The sequence below is a fragment of the Acomys russatus genome, chromosome 1 (genome assembly GCF_903995435.1).
Source record: "Acomys russatus chromosome 1, mAcoRus1.1, whole genome shotgun sequence".
Lineage (NCBI taxonomy): Eukaryota > Metazoa > Chordata > Mammalia > Rodentia > Muridae > Acomys > Acomys russatus.
Genome location: NC_067137.1, coordinates 53,652,862 through 53,679,901, shown reverse-complemented (window position 1 = coordinate 53,679,901; position 27,040 = coordinate 53,652,862). Strand labels below are relative to the sequence as shown.

Sequence of the window (27,040 nt, the reverse complement as noted above, 5' to 3'; positions counted from 1 at the left end):
ACACTTAATCTTGATGGCACCAAATAAAAATAAACTATGCTACTTTGAAGCAGAAAATGACAAGTGTACCTAATTTGTCCACTTAATGCAACCTCTAGGCTTTATCTGCAAAACACAATACTGCTGCAGAGCAAATTCTACTGATGACCTACTCCTTACTATGGCATGCATCTAACAATCACATTCATTCATGTACCGATCTGTGACCTTGACTTGGCCTGAATTCACTTGAGCATGAAATTTTCAGTGATAAGCTAGCAACAAGTCTGCAGGAAGCCTTAGCAAGGGACATTCAAAGAGACTATGTGAAATGGTACTTATAGGGGGACAAACTGTTAAGTTTGTTCTTGGATCCAAGTAGGGATAGTGAGCAGGAATTAGCCAGTTTCTGGTTATATGTTAGAGGTGAATCTGCCAACTTGACTGCCACTTCACTTAGGCTGTTCATGCAAATGCCTCTAGGTCGGAATTTGGAAGGACACATAGGGCCAGGCAAGGTAGAATGTTTGCTTCTGTGGCCTACCTGCTCAAGCATCAGCTCTCTTAACCGTGCAATCTTCTCCCCGTCTTCAGGATGACTTAAAATATAGTCTTTGGCAAAGAATGCCTAAGAAGAGAAAGAACAGTTAGGCTGTCCTGGGAGAGTTACCATGGAAGCGAAAGGTACTCCCACCACCACCACCACCACCACGTCTTTCTAAGACTCGGCATATGTAGAGAAACAGCATGACTACGAAACTTGTTTGGGGGGAAATGGAGTGATTCCTAACTGTGCACAGCTGGTCACAGGCAACATTCAGAAAGTCTGAGCTTCGACACTAAGCATCTCTGGTAAAAATAAAAAGCAGACCCAAGTCAATAAACTATAGGTATAATATCCTAAAATATTCTAAAACATATTCTAAAAATATATTCTAAAATAAAATAAATTAAGATTCAAGTGGCCAAGATGGTCTTCCATCTATTTCTATCATTAAAAAAAAAAAAAAAACAGATAAAAAGTCCACATAAAGGATCACCAAGCAAACAACCAAGCAACCAAGACTATCCCCACAAACTTCTTTCATCAGGCAAATTAGTTTAGTTAGACAAATGCTTCTAGGTGGGTATTTGGGAGGACACACAGAGCCAGGCAAGGGAGAATGTTCTGATCTCCTCACCACATTTACTCTTCCCAACCCAAGCACACACGCTTAAAGTACCTTACCATGAAGATGGACTACATGGACTTCACAAATGGCTAGCTACACATTTGTTCTGATTTACAAAGGACTACATTTGGGCTGATTGAAGCCATCTGTCACTGACAATGGGCCCATATTTGCACAAGAAAAAATTCATTCATAAAACCTGAAGGCGTCTCCAACTGACAAGTTCGCCTCCAGCGACCCTCAGTCCTCACCTCTTGGTACCTGGAAACGCCACCATTCACTGCGGCATCTATGACTCCATTGAGGCACATGGTCAAGGGGTTGATGTTCTGCATCTGCCTCGTCTGACACTGGCTGATCAGCGTCTTCAGTTGCTGATTCTTGTTTTCTAACACTTCAATGGCATTTTCCAGAGGACTCATTTCTACCTGAAAAGCAAATGAGTGTAAATATCTACTGATTCCTATGATATTCAAAACCAAAGATAGAGAGGGGAAGACAAAGGGAGGGAGAAAAAGAGAGCGAGAGAGCACACAAGACAGACAAAGCAGAAGGCCCATCTTCTGAATCATCTATGGTTCTAGTGGCTCCCATCAGTGTCTCTTCCCAGAGCCATCCCACAGCACAGGAAAGGATGCAGAAGTCAAGTTACCCATTCACCAGTGAGGTGTGAATACGGCAGGAAACCATGTGACGGAAGAGTGGTTTGGGTGAACGGCAACTTTGCATTCTGTGACATCACAGCAATAGGCATCCCATGTTTTTATGTTCTTTTGGATGGACACTGAATGATGAATGTTTCACCTGTCTGGTATTTATTTGATACAAAGCAGCATGGGCAATACAGAGGTACATTAGCAGATCTTCTGGTGTCAGAGAGCATTAAGTTCCACTGGAGAGAGGGGACATATGCCCATGCAGACCCCCACATGCATTTATAACAGCACCATATGGTGGCAGAGGATAGCACACAGTTGGGAGTTACAGAAAACGAGATAATCACATACATTCCAGGATCTATTTCTTGGTGCACAGCCAAATAGAATCACAATGACTTACTGGGTTGTTACAGGGGACCTAATTGTGACTATGATCAAAGTGTTTTTCCAATATATGGCATTGTGCTGTTAATGTCACTGACATTCTCTCTGAAGAGAAGGTCTGCCAAACTCTTAGTAATGAAATAATTTGGGCTTACAGGAAGCATACTTAAGCACTTGCTCTTTCAGTTAGAGAAGCAAAGCAGAATAACAGGCCACTTAGACCATACTGAAAAATCTTACAGTATCTCAAGCATATGAAAATTAAGAATAAATATTTATCAAAAGTAATATAAAAGAAGACATGACAAAATAATTTCGAGGTGCATAATCACCAAAGAACCCATTCGGAGAATATACAAGACCTCAAAACCAGAAAAAATAAAAATAAAAAAAAGCAAAAACAGCAAGAAAAACTGGGCAAAGATTGAAACAGCAATTTCAGAGAGGAGTAAATTTAAGTGGCCAGTAAATATCTGCAAAGGTACTAAGTATCATGTGTGAGGGAACATGCAGAACAACAGCAGAGTGACATACTATAAAATGCCCCCTCAAACGGTAAAAATAAGCGTAGCAATAGCAAGAGAGTGTGAGAGTGAGTGCCTGAGCTCCTCTTCTGCTGGTGGAAGTTCAAACTGCCTCGTTATCTTTGGGAAACAGTTGCAGGATCTCTCATCTATCTTCTGCTGTACATTACATATAACGTTATTTATAGCTTTATCTATCTCATGGTCCCATATGCCCATATGTGGGCATACATATGGGAAAAATGGAGCTGGAGGCATGAACAAAAATGTTTGTAACTGTTCCCCTAAATCACTGTTTGTCAACAAGAAACTACAGATAATATATTGCGGTCTGCTTATACAGTGGAATAATATATAGTAATGGAAAGTGTACTTTTGATACTTAGTCAATGGGAAATATGACAAATACACTGAAAGAATGAAATAAATCTTTACAGAGTATACACAGTTAAGCAAAACTGAGTGGGTTGGTTTAGAAAAGCATAAATAGTGGCTATTTCTCTAAGGAAATACATACCACAAATGCCAGGGTCCCTCTAGAGTACAGAGAGGGAACTGTCACTATAATTTAGAGAGGTAGATAAGCCCTAAGATGCACGAGCAGGGATGAATAGTTTTAAACCATTTGTGATATTAAATCTTTGTTTTATATGTGGAAAAGCTAAAGCATAAAGGAAAGCTTGACTTGAAATCACTCCAAGTTAAAAAGTAAGCCATCTTCAGGACCCAGGACAGAATGGTGGCTCTAGAGCCATGCTTCTCAACCTCCCTAAATGCTGTGACCCTTCAATGCAGTTCCTCATGATGTGGTAACACCCACTTGTAAGAGTATTTTCATTGCTACGTTGTAACTGTAATTTTGCTACTGTCATGAATCATAATGTAAACACCTGCATTTTCAAATGGTCTTAGTTGACCCCCACAGGTTGAGAATCACTTAGGGGCTGTGGGTGGGCAAGAGCAGACACAGCCCCTCAGTTCACAGGAGGAAGAACGAGAGATCAATTACTCCACAGCTGTGAACTACCAGCCCTGTTACTATGCATTTCAAGTGGAGAAAAAATAGTTTAAAATCACACTTTGAAGATTCACAGTAATATAGGGTACATATTACTGAGCATAAGAATTTTTAACCTGCTCTTGGAATTACGTCATTCGCCTTAGATGATTTTGTAACTTCCTGTGCCAAATGCTGACGGTCCTTGTTCTACCTGTGATTGCTTCGCTGCACACACCCTCTATGTTCTACTCATGATCGCTTCATCAAACACATCCTCTATGAATTGTAATACTTGTTTCATTCTGTATAAAAGTCCTTGTTTGAGAGCTGCAAAATACAGTTAGAATTAAAAAATAAAATAAAATAAAGTGGAGAAATTAAAAATCTGTCTTCACTTTTATAATCTCTAACACTGTTAATACAACAACTTTGTGAACATTGCATAAGACATGATAAACATGTGCAAAATACAAGAACTCCAGAGAATGTTTCCAATATGTAATTTGAGACAAAGTATAAGTAAGTCACAATACAGGATAAAACTGAACACAGGGAAGAAATGGGCTATTCACAGAAGAACCAGCCTGAGTAAATACACATTTGACAGGAAATCTTCACCAGCACTCGGCAAATACAAGTGAGACGCAGGCTGCCACATTTCCTTGTCAGATCAGAAAGCAAGGAAGGGTCTGGGAGGAAGACACTAAGCAGCTGGGCTGTGGCCCATCCACGCCCCTTCCTGAGGAAGGTCCTTGGAGGGAACTGAAAAGGAAACAGGCGGCCAGGTCATTTCTCCTAGCGGACCGACCCCTCATGGAAATGGACTAAGAACAGCTGCTGGGAGGGAGAGCTGCACTCTACGGAGGCCTGCAGTAGAGAGTTAGTAGCAGGACTTCTCAAGGAGACAAGCCCACACTCTAAGAGAAGTGAGAGGTCTGCAGCTAAGCCTCTGTAACATGGCGTGCAGCATCTCCTAATGCACACTTTAAACTGCGGAGCCCTGACAACCCCATTTATAACTCTTGTATGTTATTCTAGATTGTTACCATTGCTGTGAGATAGAAAGGTGTGGTGGATCATCCTTTAGTCTCAGATATTCTCTTTGTGGTGCCAGAGCATCTGGACCACATTAAATTATTAACAAAGTTCAACACCAGGAAGGAACAAAGAGTCCTGTCTGATTGGCTCAACAGTAACATCTCTGTGGATAAGTAAAAGGACAAAAGAGAAACATGTTAATTGACCCCACTTGGGTCAAGGAAACACCAAAAGGCAGCCCACTGTGATTCTTCAACAAAACTATTTTTTTAAAAAAGCAATGCAAGGGGGAACATGTAGACAAAAAGTATTTAGGAGACACTGCCAATAACTGAAATGAACATCTAGAACCAAACAAAGAGGGAAAAAGAAATCAAACAGACTCTTGGTGAGGCATAAGGGAACACTAGAAGTTTTATACTCACCACATTATTGCTATTATTTAAAATATAATGATATAGTTGTTTATAAATACACATATGAGAGAGTTATGGATGACTTTGTATGATGTCACATTTTTGTTATAAAATTATACGGTGTGAGAAGTGGTTAGAAGTGCAGATAAAGAAAAATAGGTCATTTTTCTAACTGCTGAAGATGACAAATTAGGATTGTTATACATTTTCTCTATCTCTGTGTGATATAACTAAGTTTTAGAGGGTCACTGGCTCCCATGCACTGGGACTATGGAGCAAGGGGGACGGGGAGGAGGCTTCTTACAAACAGGCTAGTCCTGGAGTGTACGGCAGTAATGAAACACTAGATGGCGCTGTTAGCAGACTGATGCAGAGCCCTGGGATTCTGGGTAGGGAGATACATACATGGATACCTTTGTGTTTGTTCTTTCACAATTTTATACATATATAAAGTCTATGTTGATGACTACAAACACAGCCTTTCCTAATCTCCCTCACACCCCTATTATTCCATCCTGCCTAAGAGTACCCTTCCCACATTGTTGTTGATTTTCTGTTGTGGTTTTATTATTGTTTTGTTTTTGTTTTTTTGAGACCCACTGAGTTTAACCAAGATCATCTGTGTGACCATGGGTTTGGAGGCATCCACTGGGCCTAGTGGCTCCTCAGTGGGCACTCAAAGGAAGAATGACTAGTCTTGCCCTAGAGTCCATTTCTAGGTCTGGAGGGAGGGGCAGTGCTCCATAAACCCATTTCCTATCAGTCCAGAAGAACTAAAATTGGATTTCAGGGTTACTGGGGCAAAGGTTAAGAAACAGGCCTACAGGAGATAATCTGTCCAGCTGAAAAGAGCAGCCCCACTAGAAATAGCGTTGCCTAGTGGCTGACCCGAAGGGTCCCACTGGAGATAGAGTTGATAAGTGACCCAGTTTTACGGCCACATTCCTTCCTGCCCATTGGAGATAGGGTTAATAAGAAACCAACACTTCCCTGGATAAGGTAGTGGACAAAGAGAACAAAGAAAGCTCAGCCATGGTGGTCTTGGAGCCTTTTCCTGTAGCTTGTTACTTTAGACATTAGACCTTTTTATGTTACTCAACCAATAGATGCTTGCCGAGTTGGAACTCCTCTGCTTTGGGGTGCTGGGAGGGATAGGAACCTATACATTTACCCTCAGCCCAGAGATCAGGGCTCTTTCTGGGTACCACTGTGCAGGTGACTGGTCAGAGCCAGGCTCTGGGTCGATTAAAGGGTCTCATGTATATTGCATCAGTATCGAGTCTTGGTGTTTTTTTGGTGGTCTGGTGATCTGGGTACAGCATTGCGTAGGCTCATTACAGGAAGCCACAGGGCACAAGCGCACTGGGTCCAGCAGACAGCACTCCACAGCCCTTCTTCCTATCTTGCATGCTTCTGCAACATTCTCTGAGCCTTAGTGGGGTACTACAAATGTCCTGTTTAGGGCTGAGGGTCCAGCTGTTACTGAGAGCCAGCACCTTGCATAGCCATGGGCCTCTGCAGTCAGTATTTATTGCAGCCAGCCTTCCCTGATTAAAGATGAAAGTAGCACTTACATATAGATTTAACTGTAAATACTTAGAAGGGAACATGACAGGTTAGCTAACATGAGTAAGTTAAGCTCTAAAACCTCCTCAGGTTTGGTGTGTCTGTGTGTCTGTGTGTGTGTGTGTGTGTGTGTGTGTGTGTGTGTGTGTGTGTATACAGGCATACTAGACTGGGTGTGAATTCCCTCTTGTGGAGGGGACATCAAATCTCCATGGAGATTCCATCTCACCTGAGTCAGAATGGCTCTCATTATGAAACCAAAATAAGAACAAACACCAGTGAAGATGTGGGAAAGGAGGAGCCTTCAGTCATTGTTGGTGATAGTAATATGGTGCAGCCACTATGGAAATCAGTGTGGAGGTTCCTCACAAACAACCTAGAGACAGAGCTTCCACATTATTGACCAAGTACTCAAAGGACTCTACATGTTACTTCAGGAACACTTGCTCAACCATACTCACTGCTGTTCTGTTCATGGTACCTAAGAAATGGGTCAGCCTTGAAGACCGCCAACTGGTGAGTGGATAATGAAAATGCAGCACATATACGCAGTGTATTTTATTCATCTGTAGAAAATGTACAATTGGGAAGTATGCAGGCAAATCCTTGGGGAAAAAATGATACCGTAGCTCAGAAAGATAACTACTGCATGATCTCTCTCATATGTAGAGCATAGCTTGAGACCTTCAGACTTGTATAATTAATCTGGAGGACCTGCAGGAGCAAGTAGATAAAAAAGGCTACTGGGGTGGGGAATGCCTTCAGGGAGCAGGGCTAGCAAAACACAGGTGATATTATACCAGAGAGGGAGGACTGTGAGGCTAGAAAGTTTAAGCAGGGATGGGTGTGGGTGCATAGAGGAGACAAGAGAGTAAGGATGAAGGCTAACCAAAACTAAAGACCTATGGAAACACCGTATCGACTCTAAATACTTTTTAAGGCAATTTAAAACAAGCTGAAGAAGAGCTAGGAGACCGCTATCCCGTAGGTTTGGATAGTGCGGCTGCTGCAAGCCAAGAGTTAGGAAACAAAACCCCAGTGTCAGGTATGGGCTGTCTCTTTATTAGTTGTTGGTCAAAGACGCTCTGGAGGCCACTCAAACAATACAGGCTCTCACCATTCTTCTTGGTTGCCCAGAAGAACTAGTTGATGACACCCTACTGCTAAAGACACCACACGCCTTGTACAGAGCAGAGAATCAAGTTAGAGGTAAGCTGCCTGCTTTCCTCCCTGTTGGCTCATGTTCCTAGTGCTGGAAGGTTCTATATAGGCAGCTGGGGGAAAGGTATGGTCTTCCTTAACTGTGAGCTGTATGACCAAATTAATTTTGAAGCCAAACTTTATGGATATCTTTTGTCTTTCAGATTCTGGCACTGTAGGCAAGAAATTTCCACTCATTTTCCTATATTCATTGAGTCCCTACTATGTTCTTGAAGTTCTTATACAGCAAGAACACAGTCAGTAAGCCAACAACTCTAATGGTTCATGGCGCATTCCAGGTAGCAGAAACAAGAGAGCCCCATGGAGGCTGCTGAGAGTAGGCTGTACTCAGCATGGACTAGCCCAGTTCAACTTGTTCTGTTAGAACATAAGATTACATATTCTAAGAAAGTAGGCAGCTGAGGTTTGAAAGGCTGTGTTTAGTATTTCTCCCTTTATCTTTGTCAGCAGGCTAGTCTTTGTGAATGGCGTGTGTGTGTGTGTGTGTGTGTGTGTGTGTGTGTGTGTGTGTGTGTGTGGTTTCCTGGGACTATTGGTGAATCTTCATAGCATTTAACATTCTGGGCTGTGTGGATCTGAAAAGGCTTTCTGAATCATTAATGTAGCCTCGATGACTAAGAACACTGCCATGGGTTGAGGTTTTGCCACTCTGTAGGAAGCATAATAATAAGACTTTCTGAGCACAGTGTTTGGCAGCCTCCCCTCTTCTAGGAAAGGCACTAAAGCACGCCATGCCAGCAACCAGCTTTGGGGGACCCCTCCCTCAGATCACACGAAGATGCAACTGGACTGACATAATTTCATGAAGTAGGAAGCTGCATTCAAATTTGGCATTGTACAATGAAAAACTCATTCAACCTTTAGCTTTGAACATGATAAGCTGGTCTTCAATGCTGAGAGGTTTTAATAGGAGAAGCCCTTCTGTAAAGACATTTTGGGCGGGAGCTACTTTTATTTGTTCATTGACAACATAAGTGGCTATTTACCTGGGGTGTTGTTTGCATGACAGATTTACAATTGATGTAATTTATTTCAAATAGATTATTAGGTCAACCCAAGGGCTGGACTTGGAGCCATAATGGATGTGCCAAAGGAGAAAGAAAAGATAGTGCAAGGCTGAGATACTACGGCTGTTGTACTGAACTGCAGGAGAGACAGACACAAGGGTGCAGGACCAGCCTTGCCATCAGCTCCTCTCTCCCATTTCTCTTCGTTGGGGTGGAACACGGGGAGGCGGCTGGCAGCCAGGGAATTCCTGAGAGCTGTGGTTATCAGAGTCTATAATGGCATCGGCTGATAGTTACCTGAAGCTCCATCTGTGCCTGCTCCGCTCCTCCTCTCACTGCCCCTCCCTGAAGATCAAAACAGCACAGGCTCCTTGTCGCACAGACCCTACATAAGCTTTCTATGAACGGGGCTTCATGTGAGCTTCATTTTTGCCAAGCAGAAAACCAAGGCTCGAAGAGAGCAACAGAGCTGGTTTTGGAATACCCATGTCATAACTCTGACATGACGATTACGTGAGAAAATAGGCTGCCCTGCGGGCTCTGAACTGCCACACAGTAGGCAAGGAGGATCACAGATGCAGCAGTTCGGAGCGCAGGAGCGCTGGCTGTCACTCCAGACCTCCAGCAGGTGTTTGTTTTTACATGCTGCAACCAAAACTGCTTGAAAGATGAAGCAGGGCAACAGCAACGTTCACCTTCAATGCCTTGGGTGGTAGTGGGCAGTGTTGCGAGGGAGCCCAGGGAACGAAAGAGCACAAGCAATCAGCAGTAGGCTCGGCATGCGGGGAGCGACTTGGGTGAGGGAGCCCAGGGAACGAAAGAGCACAAGCAATCAGCAGTAGGCTCGGCATGCGGGGAGCGACTTGGGTGCAGGGGGCGTTGGGAAGGTACTCCACTCCTTACCACTTCACGCTTTTCCACTTCGAACCAGCGGGAGATGCCAGGTAAGCTCTGCACCAAGTAGAGCGATGTTCTCTCCACCCAGAGACTCTGCAAAAACACAACACAACATGTCAGGCTCTACCTCCTACGGTGCCCTTCTTTCCAGGCCTTGAGCTGGGACAGATCTGACAAGGTGCTGCTTAGTTCCTGCAGCCTCTCGTCAGCCTTCCCTGGAACACTTGTGAAACCATCACAGTGAGATGCAGAGTGCCTGAAACGACTTGTCATGCAGAGCAAACGAGCACCTGCTTCCGAAAACAAGAGTCAGAGTACAAGGGTCAGAGTACGCAGTCTTCTCCGCTCTTTCTCCTCAATGTGACTGTAACCTCGTCACTCATCACGGTTTAGCCACCTTCATCTAGAAGAGGCAACAGTGTAATCTATGGAGACAAGGTTAGAGTGACCGTAACCTAAAGGGAGAGAAGGACTTTAGGATTACATGGCCTGAACCTTCTGTCTTAAGGCGAGGGCTTTACATTTCAGAAGGATGCTCGACTCCCTCAAAATCATCTTCTGATTAGGGAAAGGGCTGGCCCTGTCACCCATGCCTGGAGCCCCATCTCCTCTCTATCTCCTCACTTTCGGTAATGAGCAGAAATGCTGTGACTTTGGGGCACCTGTGTGCTTTAATCTGGACTCCTTCTGACCAGGAACCAGCTCCTTCAGGACACGTGACATGCAGCTGCTTTTGCCATGAGCCACTGTACATGACAAGGTTTTGTTTTATTAACCAGTTTTGGAATGTATACTTTATCACTGTTATTTAGCGTGTTAACAAAAAGAGCATGTCTTTCCACCAGCTCCTGAGATGACTACGGAAGAGCCCGTGTGGTAAGAGCTTGACAGGTTCTACTGATGACAGAGGCAAGCAGACAAAAGCTCAGAGGGCTGAGAGGATGCTCAGGGTGTGCACAAGGATGCAGGTATCCATGCCGTCAGGATGGTGGCTTTCTGAGAAGTAGACAAGTAAGAAGGGTTTTGCAGAGTGAAGAGTTCATCAGGAGGAGGTTGGGGGACACTGTGCAGGCAGAAGGCTGCCTACACAGACTTTTAGCTGCCTGTGAGAGGGTATGGCAAACAATAAAGAGAGAAGGTGGGTGTCGCTGGAGCCAAGGGGAAGGGTGGGTAGGCGGATTGTGGAAAGGACAGGCTTGGAATAATGGGGTTCAGTTTGGAGCCAAATCCTGAAAGCTGTAAGTATGGAGAAAGAGATTGATTTAACCTTACCCATCCCCAAAAGGCAGCTAGACCACTGAGTATTAAATTGCTGGCCAGGAGGAAAGATGGTTCAGTAGGAAAAGCAAAAGAAAGGGAGTTGGGAGACATGGGTTTCAGGGCCAGGGCTAAAGGTCACGGGCATGTGACTCTGAAACGAGCTAGTAGTATGATCTCAGTACACCCATGAGTGAGGACTGGAAGCCACTGCAAGGACAAAGAGCTGTATCCTCATCTAATTAGATCTCTAGTTGGGAGGAGGAAAAGAGGATTAGAAATATGCAGACAGGACTAGAAAATGGTTGTGGGTCTTTTCAGTAATATATCCATGGTGTTTCCCAATGGCATCTTTACTGGCCAATGCCCGGGAGAGGGAAGAGGCTAGTGGGGCAGGCTGCTGGTGCACGTGGCTGGTTCTAATCCATCTTTTGCTCTTTTATATCGCAGTCTGTGGCTAGATTTCTGAAGAGACCCACAGTAAACACACATGAAGTACTCTACAAAGGCCCATTTTTCTATTCTGTCTCCTTGGAATTCTGCAAAGCTACCGCCTCTGCCCGTTGGCTGGGAATAACCCCAGTAGGTAACTACTGGCAGCACTGGGAACCACTGGGCAAGGATGACTGAGTGGCAGGAGACACCTCCTGGCTTAAGACGGGAGTGTTGGTTGTGAGCACTGCAAAGGTAACACACTTACAGGAATCAGCTCATTTTGCAATTTTGTTTAGGTTGGAATGCTGAGTCACTGTTTTCAAGGAAAGGGATGGTCATACGTGATTTCTGAGTACCTGCCTCCTTTCCCAGTGAGGCTGTGAGAACTCTTGGCCCTTTCTGACTAGGAGCATGTTGAACTATCAAGGTACACTGGAGCACCCCAGCATATGCAGAGGCCAAGATGAGCCTGTACTCTGGTCGTCATCTCAGAAACCTAACTGCACTGTTGTGATGCACACGAGAGCAGAATCCAGAAGAGCGCTTCTCCACTGGACCAACAGCGTGCCCACACGCCTCCTCTCAGTTCTCCCTTGCCTGTTCCTTCCTTTTTTTTATTTTTTTATTAATTTGTTCATATTACATCTCGATTGGTAGCCCTTCCCCTGTTTCCTCCCATTCTTCCCTCCCTCCCATTTCTCCCCTTCTCCCTCCCCTATGTCTGTGACTGAGGGAGACCTCCTCCCCCTATATATGCTCTCAGAATATCAAGTCTCTTCTTGGTAACTTGCTATCCTTCCTCTGAGTGCCACCAGGTCTCCCCATCTGGAGGACATGGTCAGAAAAGGGGCACCAGAGTTTGTGTGAGAGTCAGATCTCACTCTCTTTTCTCCTTTACTCTGTGCTTCCTTGATGTTAGAATACATCCATATTCCCACAATGGCTCACCATGAATGGACACGAGGACTGTGTTCAAACATGAGTTTAAACCTTAGTCTAAGCACTGCTGGTATTGAGCTGCCACAGAGAAAATGACTTCAGGACCTACTCCCAGATCTGCTCAGATTTTCTGGGCTGGGGCCCACTTCCTGCTTGGAAAGTGTTTCCTATCATTTGGATATACTTCAGAGTTGGGGAGTGATGAGGATGATGGATTGCTAGACCCTTTGTTCCAGTCATGTGGCATTGTTCTCAGTCACTATTTACCAAGGCTCGGCGAGCTCAGCCCAGGAAAGCACATGGGGAGGGCAGCCCATTACAGGGTACCTTGAACTCGTTCTCTTTGTCTTTCGTGCCTTTGTGGAACGGTCTGTCGTAGCGGAACTTCCAGATGTGATTCACTTTATAGAAGCTCTTGATGTTGTCCGGAACCCCCTCTCTCTGCAGTACCTCCTGGCTCTCTGGAATGGGAGTCACAGCATACATCTGTAAATCTAGGATTCAAGAGTCAAGGAGGGAACCTGATTTGGCAAACAGCAAGGCAGTCTGGATAGCAATATGGTGTTTCCATTTCAGCTGGAGTCGTTTAAAAACAGCCCAGAAGAAAAATCTCTTGTAAGCATGCCTCCAGCTTCAGGCCTTACTCTGGTCCTAAGTGCGGGATTCTGACAGGACGTTCACTTGGCATTTCCATAACCTGTGGGTTTACACATCACTAGTTTAGTGGAGTTGGGGAGAACAGCTGGGCTTGGCATTCCAAATCGCAGTAACCTAGATCTTGTATATGAGACACTTACATCTTTAGTCTGGTCATGGTTCCTCAAATTTATTTATAATGCTATGGAACGCCTCATAAGACTATGACCAAAGGCAGTGGCCAGGACACTGACAAGGATCCACACTTGGCAAGTGTTGCTGCGACCTCTGAACTGTGGCTCCATCCTCCAAAACCAGTACAGATAAGCAGGGTGGTTAGGCATAGTTCCCACTTTAAATACTATTTTGCTTACATAGTTACTTCCTTCCCAGGATAATAGAGAAAATATTCTTCTTAAATTTTTTCTTATTCTTAGGTTTTGGCTTTGAAAATTTTTCTTATTTTTCTTGAATTTAGGTTTTGGCTTTGAAATTATTTCTATAACAGCCACCGGGAGCTTCCCTGTCCTCTGTAAAACCACTGGTTTCAAATGGATTTAGGAAGAACTGATGGGTAAATTGCCTTTCTGTCTAAAGCCTACGTACTTCCATTTGAGTCCTTTGTGTTTAGATAGGCGGGGGGCGGGGCACAGGGAGGCGCTGTGAGTTGTATGCTACCATTAAGTCAGATTCCAGAATATCATAGCTAAGAGCCTCCCAAGGACCCTGGAGACACTTCTTTTTCTTCCTTTCCTCACTCCAGAATTAAAGCATAAGGGGAAGAGGGTGGAGCCTGTGCAGTAGGGAACACAATGCTACCACTTCCTTGAACTGAAGCAGTTTCCATAGGAAGTCAGAAGACAACTGTCCTACGGGAAACCCCGTAAAAAGGAGCTTCAGGAGGAGGGCTGGGTCCACAGGAGTATCAATTAAAAGGCAGAAAATTCCTTAGCAGATGTTTAAGACATGTCTTTTCAATGGACACTGTGAAAATAATTAGAGCAATTACATTTTGTTCAGAAGGCACTAAGCCAAACCCAAGAGGTCTAGGAATGTAAGAATGTGGCCGTTGAAAAGGGAGCTGTGACTGCCAAGCTTTGCAGGACAATGTCCCAGAGCTAATGGCAGGTACCACCCAATGGAGCGCATCAGGAATGGATACACTGAGCCTCGGCCTGGAAGATGGTCTCGTCAGGCTGGTTAGCATGCTGCATGGCGATGGCATGAGGGAACTCGTTCAGCATTCGCTGTTGGAAGGCCTCTAGTCTTTCATAGTCATGTCCTCGACATACAAACTCCTTATTCTGGGGGTGCAATAAAAAAAAAAAAAAAAAGAAAAAAAAGAAAAAGAAAAAACAAAAAGAAATTAGAATTACATAACAAAGGGAAAAAGAAAAATATGGCTGGCAATAGCTGACCATCTGCTCTATACCACAACATTATAAAAATGATAAAATAAACCAGAACCATCTGAAAAATATGCCCATGAATTAAACATGCTGGGCAAAGGGCAAAAGCCTCACTTGTTATTGGTTTTCACAAGACCCAGTAGCATGCTCTGAATCCCAGGTTCATTTGCATGGGGTGTGGAGAGGGCCTGATACTGAGCATCAAAGACAAGAACCAGGCAAAGTGTCTTAAGATGTTGACAGACATGTGTTGGATATGATTTTTATGAAATGGACACTAAATCCCTACATAAAAATCTCCAATTGCATAAGAAAGTAATACAATAGCTAAAAATATATTTTACTGCATTTTTATCTAAAAGTCTGTGAGATCTGCTTTATCCTTCTACTGAGAGGGCCGGCAGGTGGCCATCTCTACTCTAGCCTTCAGAAGTATGTAAGGACCAAAGGCACGGAGACTTCCACCCCATAACTGGCTTAGCTCAGCTTAACGGGGCTAGTGGGTTTTAGAGCCTTGCTAAATGTTTGCCTCCTTTGTTTTGTTATAGTATACTATATTTTATTAATTTATTCTAGAGGTCAAGACTCTCTCATTCAGGACCAGAAAATTGACTCAGTGGGTAAAATTGCTGGCCAAGCTGATGGCCTGAGTTCAGTATCTGGGACCCTGATGAGGGAAACAGAACTGACTCTTGCAAGTTTTCCTCTGACCTCCAGACGTGCGTCATAGCACCTCTCATCCTACATATAACTAAAATAACATTTTAAAATGCCAACAGCCATCTGAGCTGGGCCAGAGAGCTGCAAAGATGAGAGTGTTCTTTAAAATGTATCCCAATAGCTGGTTGGTTATGAGGACCACTCTTCACTAGTTAAAAGACCACAAAATTATAACGGTTGAGCCAAGTTACAGCTGAGATCCACAGTGCAAGAACTGGTCACCCACCCACCACCACTCTGCGGCTGACTCACTGCCTTCACCTGTCTCCTCCACCTCCGGAGTCTGAGATTACAGGTGTGCACCAATTATGCCTGGTTTAAGAGATGCTGAGGATGGAACCAAGGGCCTCCTGTAAGCCAGGCAAATCCTGTACCAAATAAAGCTTTATGCTGGGCACCTGGCTTCAGTGAATTCTTTATCTTGTGGCAGGTATGTATGCTTCTTTTTGTTTGTCGTGTAGCAACCTATCATGTTGATTTGGCCTGTGCATCCCTCACCTGATGATCCTTGAGTTTTTTCCTACTTTTTGGAGGAAAAAAGGTGCTGCCAAGGACATTCAGATATAGACCTGCATATATAAATGGTTTCAGAGTTCTTCTGTGATGACCTAGAAGCAGACCTGCCCAGTTATAAGGGTTAATATTTCTCATATGGGGAAAGTAACTTTCAACACATTAGAATTTTAAAATGTATCCTGAATTTTAAAAGGAGGCACTCCTTGGGATTCTGAAGCCTGCAGTGTTCCTTAGAAAACAAAAGAGGGCACCCTTCTCTTTCATTTTGACAAAAATGACAATTACATAGAATACAGCTATTTTTCAAAAGTCTAATTATAGACATCAATTTATTCTAAATGCCTATTAAACAAAATTTGGTCTATTTGGTCAATGTAGTTTTGGTGTTTGCTAAACTTCCTTTTTAATTTGTGCTTTTAAACTATTTCTAACCTTTAAAAACACTGTCTTTAAAGATTGATTTTTTTAAAAAAAGTTATGTGCATGTGTGCATATCTGTGAGGGTATGCCACACGTTGCATAGGTGCCCACAGAGGCCATAAGAGGGTGTTGGAGCCCCTACACCTGGTGTTAAGTCAATTGTGAGGTGCTTGACATGGGTGCTGAGAACCCAACTAGGGTCCTTCTGGGCATGCAGCAAGTGCTGTTAGCCAGAGCCATCTCTCTAGCCCTATGTGCAGTTTAGAGTAATTACATGGAGTAGACAGGAATCTAGCATGGCTCAGTGAATGCTTAAACTAAACTCAGACTTTAATCAGGGCTACATGAGTGCCCAGTGTGCCTTCACCACGATTACCATCATAGGCTTCTTCTTCTTCCATAAAAATATAAAAAGGTGTATCACATGATGGGTTTGGTATAGAGATAAACACACCAATACTGCTATTCATTAATATATTACATATAACTTATAGAGTATTGTTATATTTTCCTTCAACCTAAAAGTCATTTTGCTTTCTTCTTACAGTTTATAGGAATCAGAATTTTTTTTGGGTCCCTAAAACTTTTATGCTCTCCAAACACCATACCTATAATTCACAATAGATTAGCCAACTCTTGGCATGATACGGAAGGAAATATAGGTTTTCATACTGTTTAACTCTGTGTCAACAGAGGAGGAGCCTTGCTCACATCAGAGTCACACTTTGCCATGCTGTGGGGGTCTCTGGTTCCTTATGTTGCTCACAGCTCTAGAAGGAATACCTGTCTACTGAGAGCCCAGCTCCAGGCCCCTGTGTGCTTCAAGGGGTGCTGGCAAGAGACCAGGATTAACAACCACATCTAAAATGTAGTATTTTTAAATCCAGCAAATGCTCTGTATTTGCCATTGTTTTGATCTGGATTGATGTTTCTTTCATTGCCAATGTTGTGTGCGTTTTTTTTTTTTTTTAAGTACAACAAGATTTTACATAATGTCTGTGTAGCACCCAACATGGTCATTTCAATCAATTAAAAGAAATGTCAACTTGCTGTCCAAGTTCCGTTTCCTGTTGCTGTGGTGAAATAGCTTGACAAAGGCTATTCCTCAGGGGATGAGGGCTTCCTCTGACTCACAGTCTAGGTATGGTACAGTCCTTCATGGTGGGAAGTGAGGGTGTCAGCAGCTGGTGACATCATGTCAGTCCACACGCAGTCAGGAAGAGAGGAGAGATGGATTTTCCTGCTAAGCTAGTTTCTTCTTTTTCATGCAGAGCATTCTAGAGGATCCCTCACAGGAATGCCTGGAGGCTTGTCTCCTACGAGGGTCCACGTCCTGGTCAAGTTAACAATCAACACTAACCACCGAACTATAACCATCATCATCCCAAGTGATCTAAATATTTACGTATGGTCTTTGGGTATTTTGAGGTCCATTCTGTAGATCAATCATCTATTTACTTTATCTAAAAGGCAGATAAGCTAAGGATTAAACAATAAACAAAGTCTTTGTCTTCTGCCTTCTCTGAGTATATGCCCCTTGTCTTTTCTCATGTATGTTTACAGTTATGGTTCAGTTTACTCAACAGAAGTATTTTTATATTGAAATTTAAAGTTGTAATGTACTTAGTTTGGGGTGTGTGTGTGTGTGTGTGTGTGTGTGTGTGTGTGTGTCTGAGACTGCTTGGCCTTGAATTCTTGATCATCTGAGTATGTGATCATATAGAGTGCTGGGATTGTAGGCATACACAACTGTGAGTGGTTCTGTTTTGTTTTGCTTTGTTTTTGAGACAAAGTCTTACTCTGAAGCCCCAGGCTGGCCTGAAACTTACCGCATGGCCAAAGCTGGCTGTAAAGCTGTGGCCATTCTCCTGCCTCAGCTTCCCAAGTGCCAGGGTTACAGTATGGAGGCACTTGGCTCATAAGTTGATTCAGTTTTATCAGGTATTTCGAGTACTTCTCCATGGTTCCCTGAGTGAGTAAGTGAACTATTTTAACCAGTGTTTTAACACATGGAGGACGTTACAGACGGGCACGTCCAATGGTTACTCACATATATAAATATTATGTGCTCAGTGTAAAGAGGAGGAATGAATTACATATTCTATATCTACCTCACAGTGTCCGGAAATTCTCCTTTACAAGAACAGTTTATACTAGCAATAAGTCAGCTGTCTCTGCTGGGTGATATTTACCTTCTAGTAAAGCCATCAAAAACGCCAAACAGTACTTTTTCCATGGCTCTAGAGTAAGATTTGTACTTAATGTGGCTGTGACTCAGTTACTTCCTATAGTCTGCAACTCCACTGCCCTCCTCTGTATTCTCGAATGCCAACTATGGAAGCTGCACAGTGGATGCACAGGCTACCACATAAGGGAAGCCATAATCACTGAAGGCTGCAAGAAGCAAGAAAGCTCAGGAAGGCGTAGAGTATTTGATCTTGAGAAGTCGTTCAAGACAAACCATTCTAGAGTAACAGTTTCACAAATTAAAAAGGTAAAAATGTCATGATGCCATCTTGTCGTTACTTGTCATAGAATGTTACCCATACCTTAGTTTTCTTGACTGGGATATCTGAGCAGGAAGAATTAAACAAAACTAAGTAGTGTATTACTTACTCTTAAAAAGAATGGAAATTTTTTCCCGTAAAATCCAACTCTGAAGAACTCAGGTTCCAGACGCTGCTGGTCCATGATTTTGTCATACAGAGAGGCTTCCATCATCTAGGGAGGCAAAGGGAAGGTCTGTGAACTCCATCCTTCATTCCAGCCAGACCAGGACAAGGACGGGGGCAAGGACATGCTGCTATGTGCAGGTCAAATACTTTAATTCCTTTTTAATGCTTGCACGTGAGGATCAGCAAGCCAGCTTTGTAAACACATAAACTGAGTAAAAACTTCAGACTTTGTAGGTTACCTGGTTTCCCTGATACTTCTCAACTCGCAGGACACAGACTGGAGTTTGCTGACCCTTTAAAGGATCAAGTTTTTACTGCGAGTTACTACCAGAGATGACTGTGGTGAGAGTTTTGGTTTCTTAAAATACCCAGTTATGTTATGTGAACATGTTTTTGTCTTAATCCCAGGTGTGGGATGTGTGGCTGCTTCAGACTGTCTACAGAAGCAGACCATTTGTCGTATGGCTGCTCTGGCTGGGGTGTGATTCTGCCAGCTGAAGATAGTTTAATTCTAGGGATTCTCGAGAGTATATAAAAAAGACCAGAGGCCAAGGAGAGGAGGCTGGCTGTTCCTTCTGCTGGCTCCTGCTCCTGTTGGTTTGTCAAATAGTCGAGTGAAAAGAGGCAAGAAAAAAACTGGAGATACCCTGATGAGATGAAGATTGGATTTGTCCCACGGACTCGATGCCCCTAACCAGCAGGAAGTAGTCTAAAAAGAACTCAATGTCCTCTAACCCTCTGTCTCTCCTGCCTGGTGTTGCAGAGCTGGAAGGGTTTGGCGTGGAGAGAGTGGTAGATATAAGAACTCAAATAGAGTAGCGTAAACAAATACACCTACAGCAGACAATTCCTGTAAGTCTGTGTCATCATAGTGTAGATCAAGTAGCAATTACCATGAAGAATTAGAAGCCAAGCCTTTCTGGAGGATTCTTGTGCTAGGTGTATGCACCTATGGCTCTGCTTCTTCCTTGCACAGTTATTCAGGACAAGGAATAGGCAAGATGGGGTAACTCACCAACCCGAGCCAAGGGAGGAGTGCAGCCCAAAGTGGGGTCTGGGCTAAAGGCTCTGAAGTGTGTCTTTGACAATGTTCAAACTAGATGGCAAACAAAGCTATGGCTTCCCTTTTGTGGTATTATTATCCCTGGGGTTTCCAGGGAAAGACTAATATTGTACTTGAAGGCTTCCCTATCCCCGAGTAACAGCACCCCAAAGAGCAGTTGGTATGAAGTGTAATGTTTTGGGTTTATATAAACCTTAGTGACTATGACACCCAAGGGCTGTCACTGGTAAACACTGTAACCTCGCTTCTGTTGCAGGGGCAGGATGCCAGGAGACGTTAAACAGCAACGTCCTTAGATAAAGCTGTGGGTCCAACAGCATCAGCACGATAAACTGAAGTTAAAATGAGATTTTTTTTTTCCCTTTAATTTTCAAACTAGGAAAAGTATCAATGACCCGCTGACATGAAGTATTATGGCGCAAGTAGAAGTTCAGTTGCCAGCTGGTGAATAAGGTGCTTGTGGTGGTGCAAGGGGACTTTGCAAGCTGCTGTAGGCTTCTGTTCTCACGTCTCCAGTGGCAGCCTCAAAAGTGGAAGGGAATATCAATATCATTTAAATACGTAAGAGCAGAGGATCTTGTGTTAGAAACCTGGGGGAACCTCAAGACTCGTCACCACGCAAAATACTTGTAACTCCCAAGAATAAGGACTCGCTCAAGCTTAGATGCAAGGAGATATAAATAAATGAGTCAAGAATAGGGAATAGTACGATCCCCAAGCACCTGGTTTACTGAGGACAAATTTCTGAAGGTACAGAGAGAGTTCACAAAGGATTCCCCCCCTAGTTTATTTTAACACAAGCCAGCTAACCATTTCTACCATTCTGTTTTGTAGACTGTAGGCACTAAGAACTGGATACTGTTGGAGAGACTTTTGTGTGATTGAGAAGCTCTTCAGCGCAGTGATTTTATACAATGAACTTAAAATATTAATCCTGGATTAGACTATGCATTGCAGACTTTAGAAACAGTTCGAGGGCTCCCTCTTTGTATATGGATCAAAAAACACATCTGCGATTTCTCTGTGTAAGTGGCTGAGTACGCTTCAGGGAAAATACTTATCTTAGGACAAGTTTCTATACCAAGAGGGTCATAGCATTGATTTCCTACAGCCCCGCTGGGAAGTTATCAAAAAGGGGTACCACACCTGACTCACAGACACCCCGGTACTTTACCCTCATCTTGCTCAGGTTCCTGTAGTCATAGTAACTCTCATACTGCTCTGCAATCTTCCGGCACAAGATAATGCCATTTTCCCAACACTGTGTGAAGACAATAACATGAAAGTAAGCATGCACTGCATTTATGCACCTCTAGCCCAGGTCAGGGTATGGATGCTAAGTCCTTACAACAATCTAAAGTAATAACAATGCCATTTTAAGCACAAAGCAACATATAACTAACATGTAGCTTATTAAAATGTTCAGAAAGTTGGAGATGACAGCTCCTTATGATACTCACTAGCACATGGTGCAAAACCAGGATTTTCTGTGCCACAGTCACACCCTGGAAACAACTGTAGTTTCCTACATACATGGGTCTAAACAGACTCCCAGTGCTCAATAGGGAATTATCATTGACCCTTAAGGCCCAGTAATTGACGTCTGGCACCTTGGGCTCCTTGCTTGGTTAACATGCACTTACAAGTTGTGAGGGCCATTAGATTCTGGTTAGATCAGTGCATTACTTTCAGAAGAAATGTTTAATATTTTGTCATCTAGCATACTATCAACAAAGTTTTGTTTTGTTTTGTTAAAAAAAACCTAGACATTAGGTGTGGCTTTTGGGCCACACAACCTTTGTCATAGTTACTCAACTCATCGAGTATTGCATGAAATCAGTGTAGTCATAAGCAAGAATGGCTGTTTTAAAAAGAATCTATGGACACAAAGGCAAATTTCATATAGTGTTCACATGCGTCGTAGTATTTATAATCTTTTAATCTCTTGAAAGCATTTAACACATAAAAGCTATTTATAGCCTATAGGCTGTAGGCTTGTGGGCAGTAGTTTACAGCCCTCACCTATAGCACAAACTTTGAAGGATGGGCTAAACTGTGAGGTTTGAGATCAATTACTGCTGAATCAACTCTGGCAATCAACGGGTGACACATGTCACAACAGCTAGACAATATGCAGAGTGAGAGAACTTAGAACACTCAGTCCTAAATGGATGCCTCCATCAAACCCCTCCCCTCAGGGCCCAGGGAACTCTGCAGAAGAGGAGACTGAAAAAGGGTAAGAGGCAGAGGTGATGAAGGACACCAAGGAAATGTGGCCTTCTAAACACAATAGGGAAGAAACACATATGAACTCACAGAGACTGAGGCAGCAGGCACAGAGCCTGCATTGGTCTGCACCAGATGGGGTCCTAGAGCTAAAAGGAGAGGTGGACACAAGATCCCACGCCTAACCCAGAAACTATATCCAGTTGACAACCACTTGCAAATAAAAATTTAGTTTTCTCCAAGGGAGTCTCACTGGGGAAACAAATTAGTCTTAAGGGTAGGTCATATTCTTAGCAGTACATATATAATTTTCAATAAATGAAAAAAGTTTACTTATAGGAGGGAACAAAGACATTACTAGTGTAAGGTCCTATCACTGTAGTTAGATAAATAATAAAGGGAACATGAGAGAAACCATTTACTTGCACCAAAATGCTAGACACACCCAACTGTGCTCTATAGAGAAACAAGCCACTTGCTGTATTTAACACTCTGACTAACCTTTGAGATTTGGAAGAGATATGTAAAGTATCCAAGGGCTCAAATCAAATAAACATTGGTGCCCAGAGTCATAGTCTTTTAAAAGAAAGAGTCCAACCCTGAGGTCTCCAAGACAGTGACAAATACGCAGATAAATTTCTGTTGTTGTTTATAAGCCACCGAGAGAGAGCCACCGAGAGAGAGAGAGAGAGAGAGAGAGAGAGAGAGAGAGAGAGAGAGAGAGAGAGAGAGAGGGAGAACACACATGTGCACCTGCATTCTCATATGTATTACAACACATGTGTAGGGGTCAGGGAGGACATCTTGCAGGAGTCTGCTCTTTTTTCCTAACACTGGAGTTCTGGCCTTGGCCTCAGGTCATCAGGCTTCTTAGCAGGTGCCCTTGCCATGTGCACTCCCAGTCTATATAAGTTTGTATAGTAGCTAGAGTGGACTAAGACAATGTCACTACCTCAAGATCAACCAAAGTTGAGAAAGAGGTTGGGCATGTGGGAATTTCCCAGAGGCCTCATTATAGCAACAGATTTCCCAGGCCCATGACAGAACTATTAATCAGAATGCCTAGGGGTCAGAATGTCTTGGGGCTGGGCATGGATAGTTTATTTTAACAAGCTGGGTGCTTCTAATACACTCCATAGTGTGAGGACCCTGCTGGAGAAGAAATAAAGGCAAAACCCACGGGTTGTCACTGCTACCTACTTTGCCTCTGTCAAAGTTCTGGATGATGGTGAGGTGCAGGTGCTCCTTGCGCTGCCATTCTGTTTGCATGGGGTAGGTCAGGAACTCCCTGAGAGGCCGATCAGACCATTCCAGCAGCTCGTCATACAATAGGAGGGTGTAGGCAGCCTCTGCAATGTCAAGGAAGAGGACGAAAGTCAGTCAGAGCCCCAAACCAGCTCTTTGCAGGTAGGATTGCTTTTCCCAAACTCAATATTTCTGCATTTCCTTATATAGTAGAAAAATGTCAGGACTACAAGAAGGAACGAGTTAATTAGTGGTGACTTCTCTTGGTGACAGATTCATTAGAGATCTGGATTGAATCTTTGAGTTTCTATTATTTTCTGTCTTTCTCTTCTGTTTTTAGTTCTCCGTGCTCTGGCCACAATTAACCTGTTCAAGAAAGTCAATGCAAGGATGTAGTGCAGATGTGGCATTGTTTACAGGGACAATTCATAAATATGTCTCTTGGAGACTAGGAAACTTTGAAAAGCTAACTAACTACCTAACTAACTAACTACTAACTGTGCTGGTCAGTTTTATGTCAACTTGACACTACCTAGACTTGTTCTAGAAGCAGAAACCCCAACTCAGAAAATGCTCCCACCAGCTTGGCCTGTGGGCAAGTCTTTGGGAGCATTTTCCTGACTGGTAATTTGATACTGGAAGGCCCACTGCACTGTAAGGCAGAAGCACCCTTGGGTGGATGGTCGGGGTGGTATAAGAAAGGAGCCTGAGCAAGCCACAGGGAACAAGCCAGTAAGCAGCGCTCCTTCACAGCGTCTGCTTCAGTTCCAGCCCTGGCTTCCATTGATGATGCGCTGTGATGTAAGGTTGAGATAAATTCTTTCCTTACCAAGCTGCTTTTGGTCATTATTACAAGAGAAACCCCAACTAAGAAGCTAATGAGAGTGGAGTATGACTTCACACAGACTCTGGTGCCTCATATTTGACCATGTCCCCTGGAGGGGGAGACCTGGTGACACTCAGAGGAAGGATAGCAGTTTACCAAGAAGAGACTTGATACCCTATGAGCATATACAGGGGGAGAAAAATCCCCCTCAGGAACAGTCATAGGGGAGGGGAATAATGGGAAAATGGGAGGGAGGGAAGAATGGGAGGATACAAGGGATGGGATAACCATTGAAATGTAACAAGAATAAATTAATAATAATAAAAAAAAGAAGCTAATGAACTGGCTAATTAAGGAATCTAGATTTTTTTTTTTTTTTTTTTTAATCTGGAGCACAGGAAGGTGATTCCAAGTGTAGCCAGAGTTTAGAAAGGGGCAAAAAGGCCAGAGGAAGCTGAATGACAAAACGCAAAACCAAACCAAACTAGACTCCAGCGTCTGAGTAGGGATTGGGGAGGATGGAGGTGTTGGCTGAAGCACTTGCAGCACGGACAGCAGGCAAATGCTACACATATAATGACCTGGCTGAATCCACAAGGTCTGGCCCAGAACTTGCTATGTAGACTAGGCTGGCCTCAGGTGACACAGATAAACCTAACTATGTATCCTGAATGCTGGGATTAAAGGAACACACCTCCATGACCAGCCCCTGGCCCCATACATTTCAATAAAGCCACTGAAAGTGCTATGTGTTTGTCTTAACTGGATTTATTGCAGAAACAGGTAAAATTGTTTTTCATACATACAGGAAGAAATGGCATGCTTACTTGACAGATGGGGAGTATATTTAATGTACTATTTGCCATTCTATAGGTTGCTTCTTTTCCAGAATAAAATGTATGACCAAATAAGAATATTATGAGCCAGAATTCACTGTCATAGGTGAAGGGCTACAATAATTTTCCTTCAAATACTGTAACAACCAACTCATTTTCTTAATTGAAGGAAAACGCCCAAGCTCCATTTAACTATCACACCTCATGGCTTTCCACAGATGTAAAAGTGCCTTTAAATAGAATATCAATACATGGTGAGCCTTTGCTCTTCACTTATTACTTAAGGTAACTGCACACCAAGTCCTAAGGTGCTGGGCCAAGTTCTGCTCTTAACACTATGATTTGACCATCTCCACATACCAAACAGTGAGGTAAGAAAGGCCTATGTTCCCATTGCTTTTGCCTTTTACCATCAGGGAGACAAAGCCTCTAATTTTTACCCTCAGCAATGAACTTGGTGAAACTAAACAGATATTTTGTAGCAGTCCTGTAACCCACCATCTTCTCTTATCCTTGTCCTGTGGTATGTCCCTGCTGCCAGTATGTGCACACGGCTGCTCTCCTGATAAACACCTGGCAACGACTCTCAGCAGTTAAAATGATACATTTAGGTTTTGGAAGGGGGGGGGGTGGGGGTGGGGCGGCTAACCCTCTGGCTGCTCCCATCATCTCACTCCATGTAGAACAAGTAAACCGGGCCCAGCTGTTGCTACTTTTAAGAAGCCTCTGTAGCTGCAGGGCTTCCAGCCTTCAGAGTTGAAGCCCTTAAGCTCCACCATCAACTTTTGAGGAACTTTATATTCACAAAATAAAATAAAAAAGTAAAATAAATGTTTCTAGCCTGTCTGCTGCTTTCCTAGACATGTTCGTCTTTAGAAGGCCAGGTACAGGTGAAATGCTGACAGGTGGCCAGAAAATGCTGAGAAATGACTGCCGTGCAACGGAGAGGTGCGAGGACAAATCATAAGTGCTTTTAAAAAAATTTTATGTGCATGGGTGTTTTGTCTACATGTGTGCCTATGTGAGGGTGTCAGATCCCCTGGAACTGGAGTTACAGACAGTTGTGAGCTGTCATGTTGATGCCGGGAATTGAACCCAGGCCCTCTGAAAGAAGAACCAGTGTTCTTAACCACTGATCCATCTCTCCAGCCCCATAAGTGCTTTAAATCTGACTGGGAAAGTGACAATACACCTCTGAGGGAGGTAAGCACGCTGAGGGCATCTCGCGATGTGCTGATTAAGGGTGCTATGCCCACAGGATCTCCTATGAGGCTGGCTTTGAACAACTAAAGTTACAAGTGTTTCAGCATGCTGTTCTATGCTCACCTTTCTGTTCTTTGGGAGATGACATGTACTGAAGAGGGATGCATTCCAAGGGACAACGTTAAAGAGTTTAAAATTCTAAACAGAAAGGTTAACTGTAGGCCATTCCATTATTTTGACAAGTGTACAGTGAGGAAAGCAATATGCAAAAAGAAATAACACAGAAGACCAGAGATGAATTAGGAATGCAGGGCAACATCACAGATGGCTGGCTGCAAAGAAGTTAAATCATTTCAACAGAAAGGAAGGTTCTCCCTGAAATTTCACTTTCTTGAAGGACGCATACAAAAATGAGCATATAAGCGAGAGGAAAAACTGTTAGGGCCAATGAGATGACTCAGAAGGTACAGGTACTAAATGTACAAGCCTGGTGATCTGATATGGATTCCCGTGACCCATGTAAAGGTGCAAGAGAGAACTGACGCCTAGCATTTTCCTGTGACCTGCATACCCGCATGGCAGGCATGCCCTTACAAATACATCATCTGCACACACACTAAATAAATACATTAAGTGTGATGTTACACGATAAAAGCACACACTGTTGTGTGATCTGTGGAACATGGAACTTTGAGTAAATAGAGAAAAAGCACCCAGCTCTGACACCTCAAATTTAAGACTTTCTTGTTGAAAACCAAAACATATTTGCAC

General features: G+C 43.4%; 1 protein-coding gene across 4 annotated transcripts in view; it reads right to left on the bottom strand.

Moving 5' to 3' along the window:
* The window catches only part of Dock4 (dedicator of cytokinesis 4), a 415,077-nt gene that overhangs the window by 17,609 nt on the left and 370,428 nt on the right, over positions 1-27,040 (bottom strand). For all 4 annotated transcript variants that reach the window (XM_051145099.1, XM_051145092.1, XM_051145105.1 and 1 more), the window contains 8 exons: positions 23,360-23,508; positions 21,108-21,194; positions 18,812-18,916; positions 14,293-14,434; positions 12,822-12,988; positions 9,870-9,956; positions 1,403-1,579; positions 524-607 (listed from right to left, as the gene is read on the bottom strand). In XM_051145099.1, coding sequence (XP_051001056.1) covers positions 524-607; positions 1,403-1,579; positions 9,870-9,956; positions 12,822-12,988; positions 14,293-14,434; positions 18,812-18,916; positions 21,108-21,194; positions 23,360-23,508 — 998 coding nt within the window. The remainder of the gene's footprint in view (positions 1-523; positions 608-1,402; positions 1,580-9,869; positions 9,957-12,821; positions 12,989-14,292; positions 14,435-18,811; positions 18,917-21,107; positions 21,195-23,359; positions 23,509-27,040) is intronic.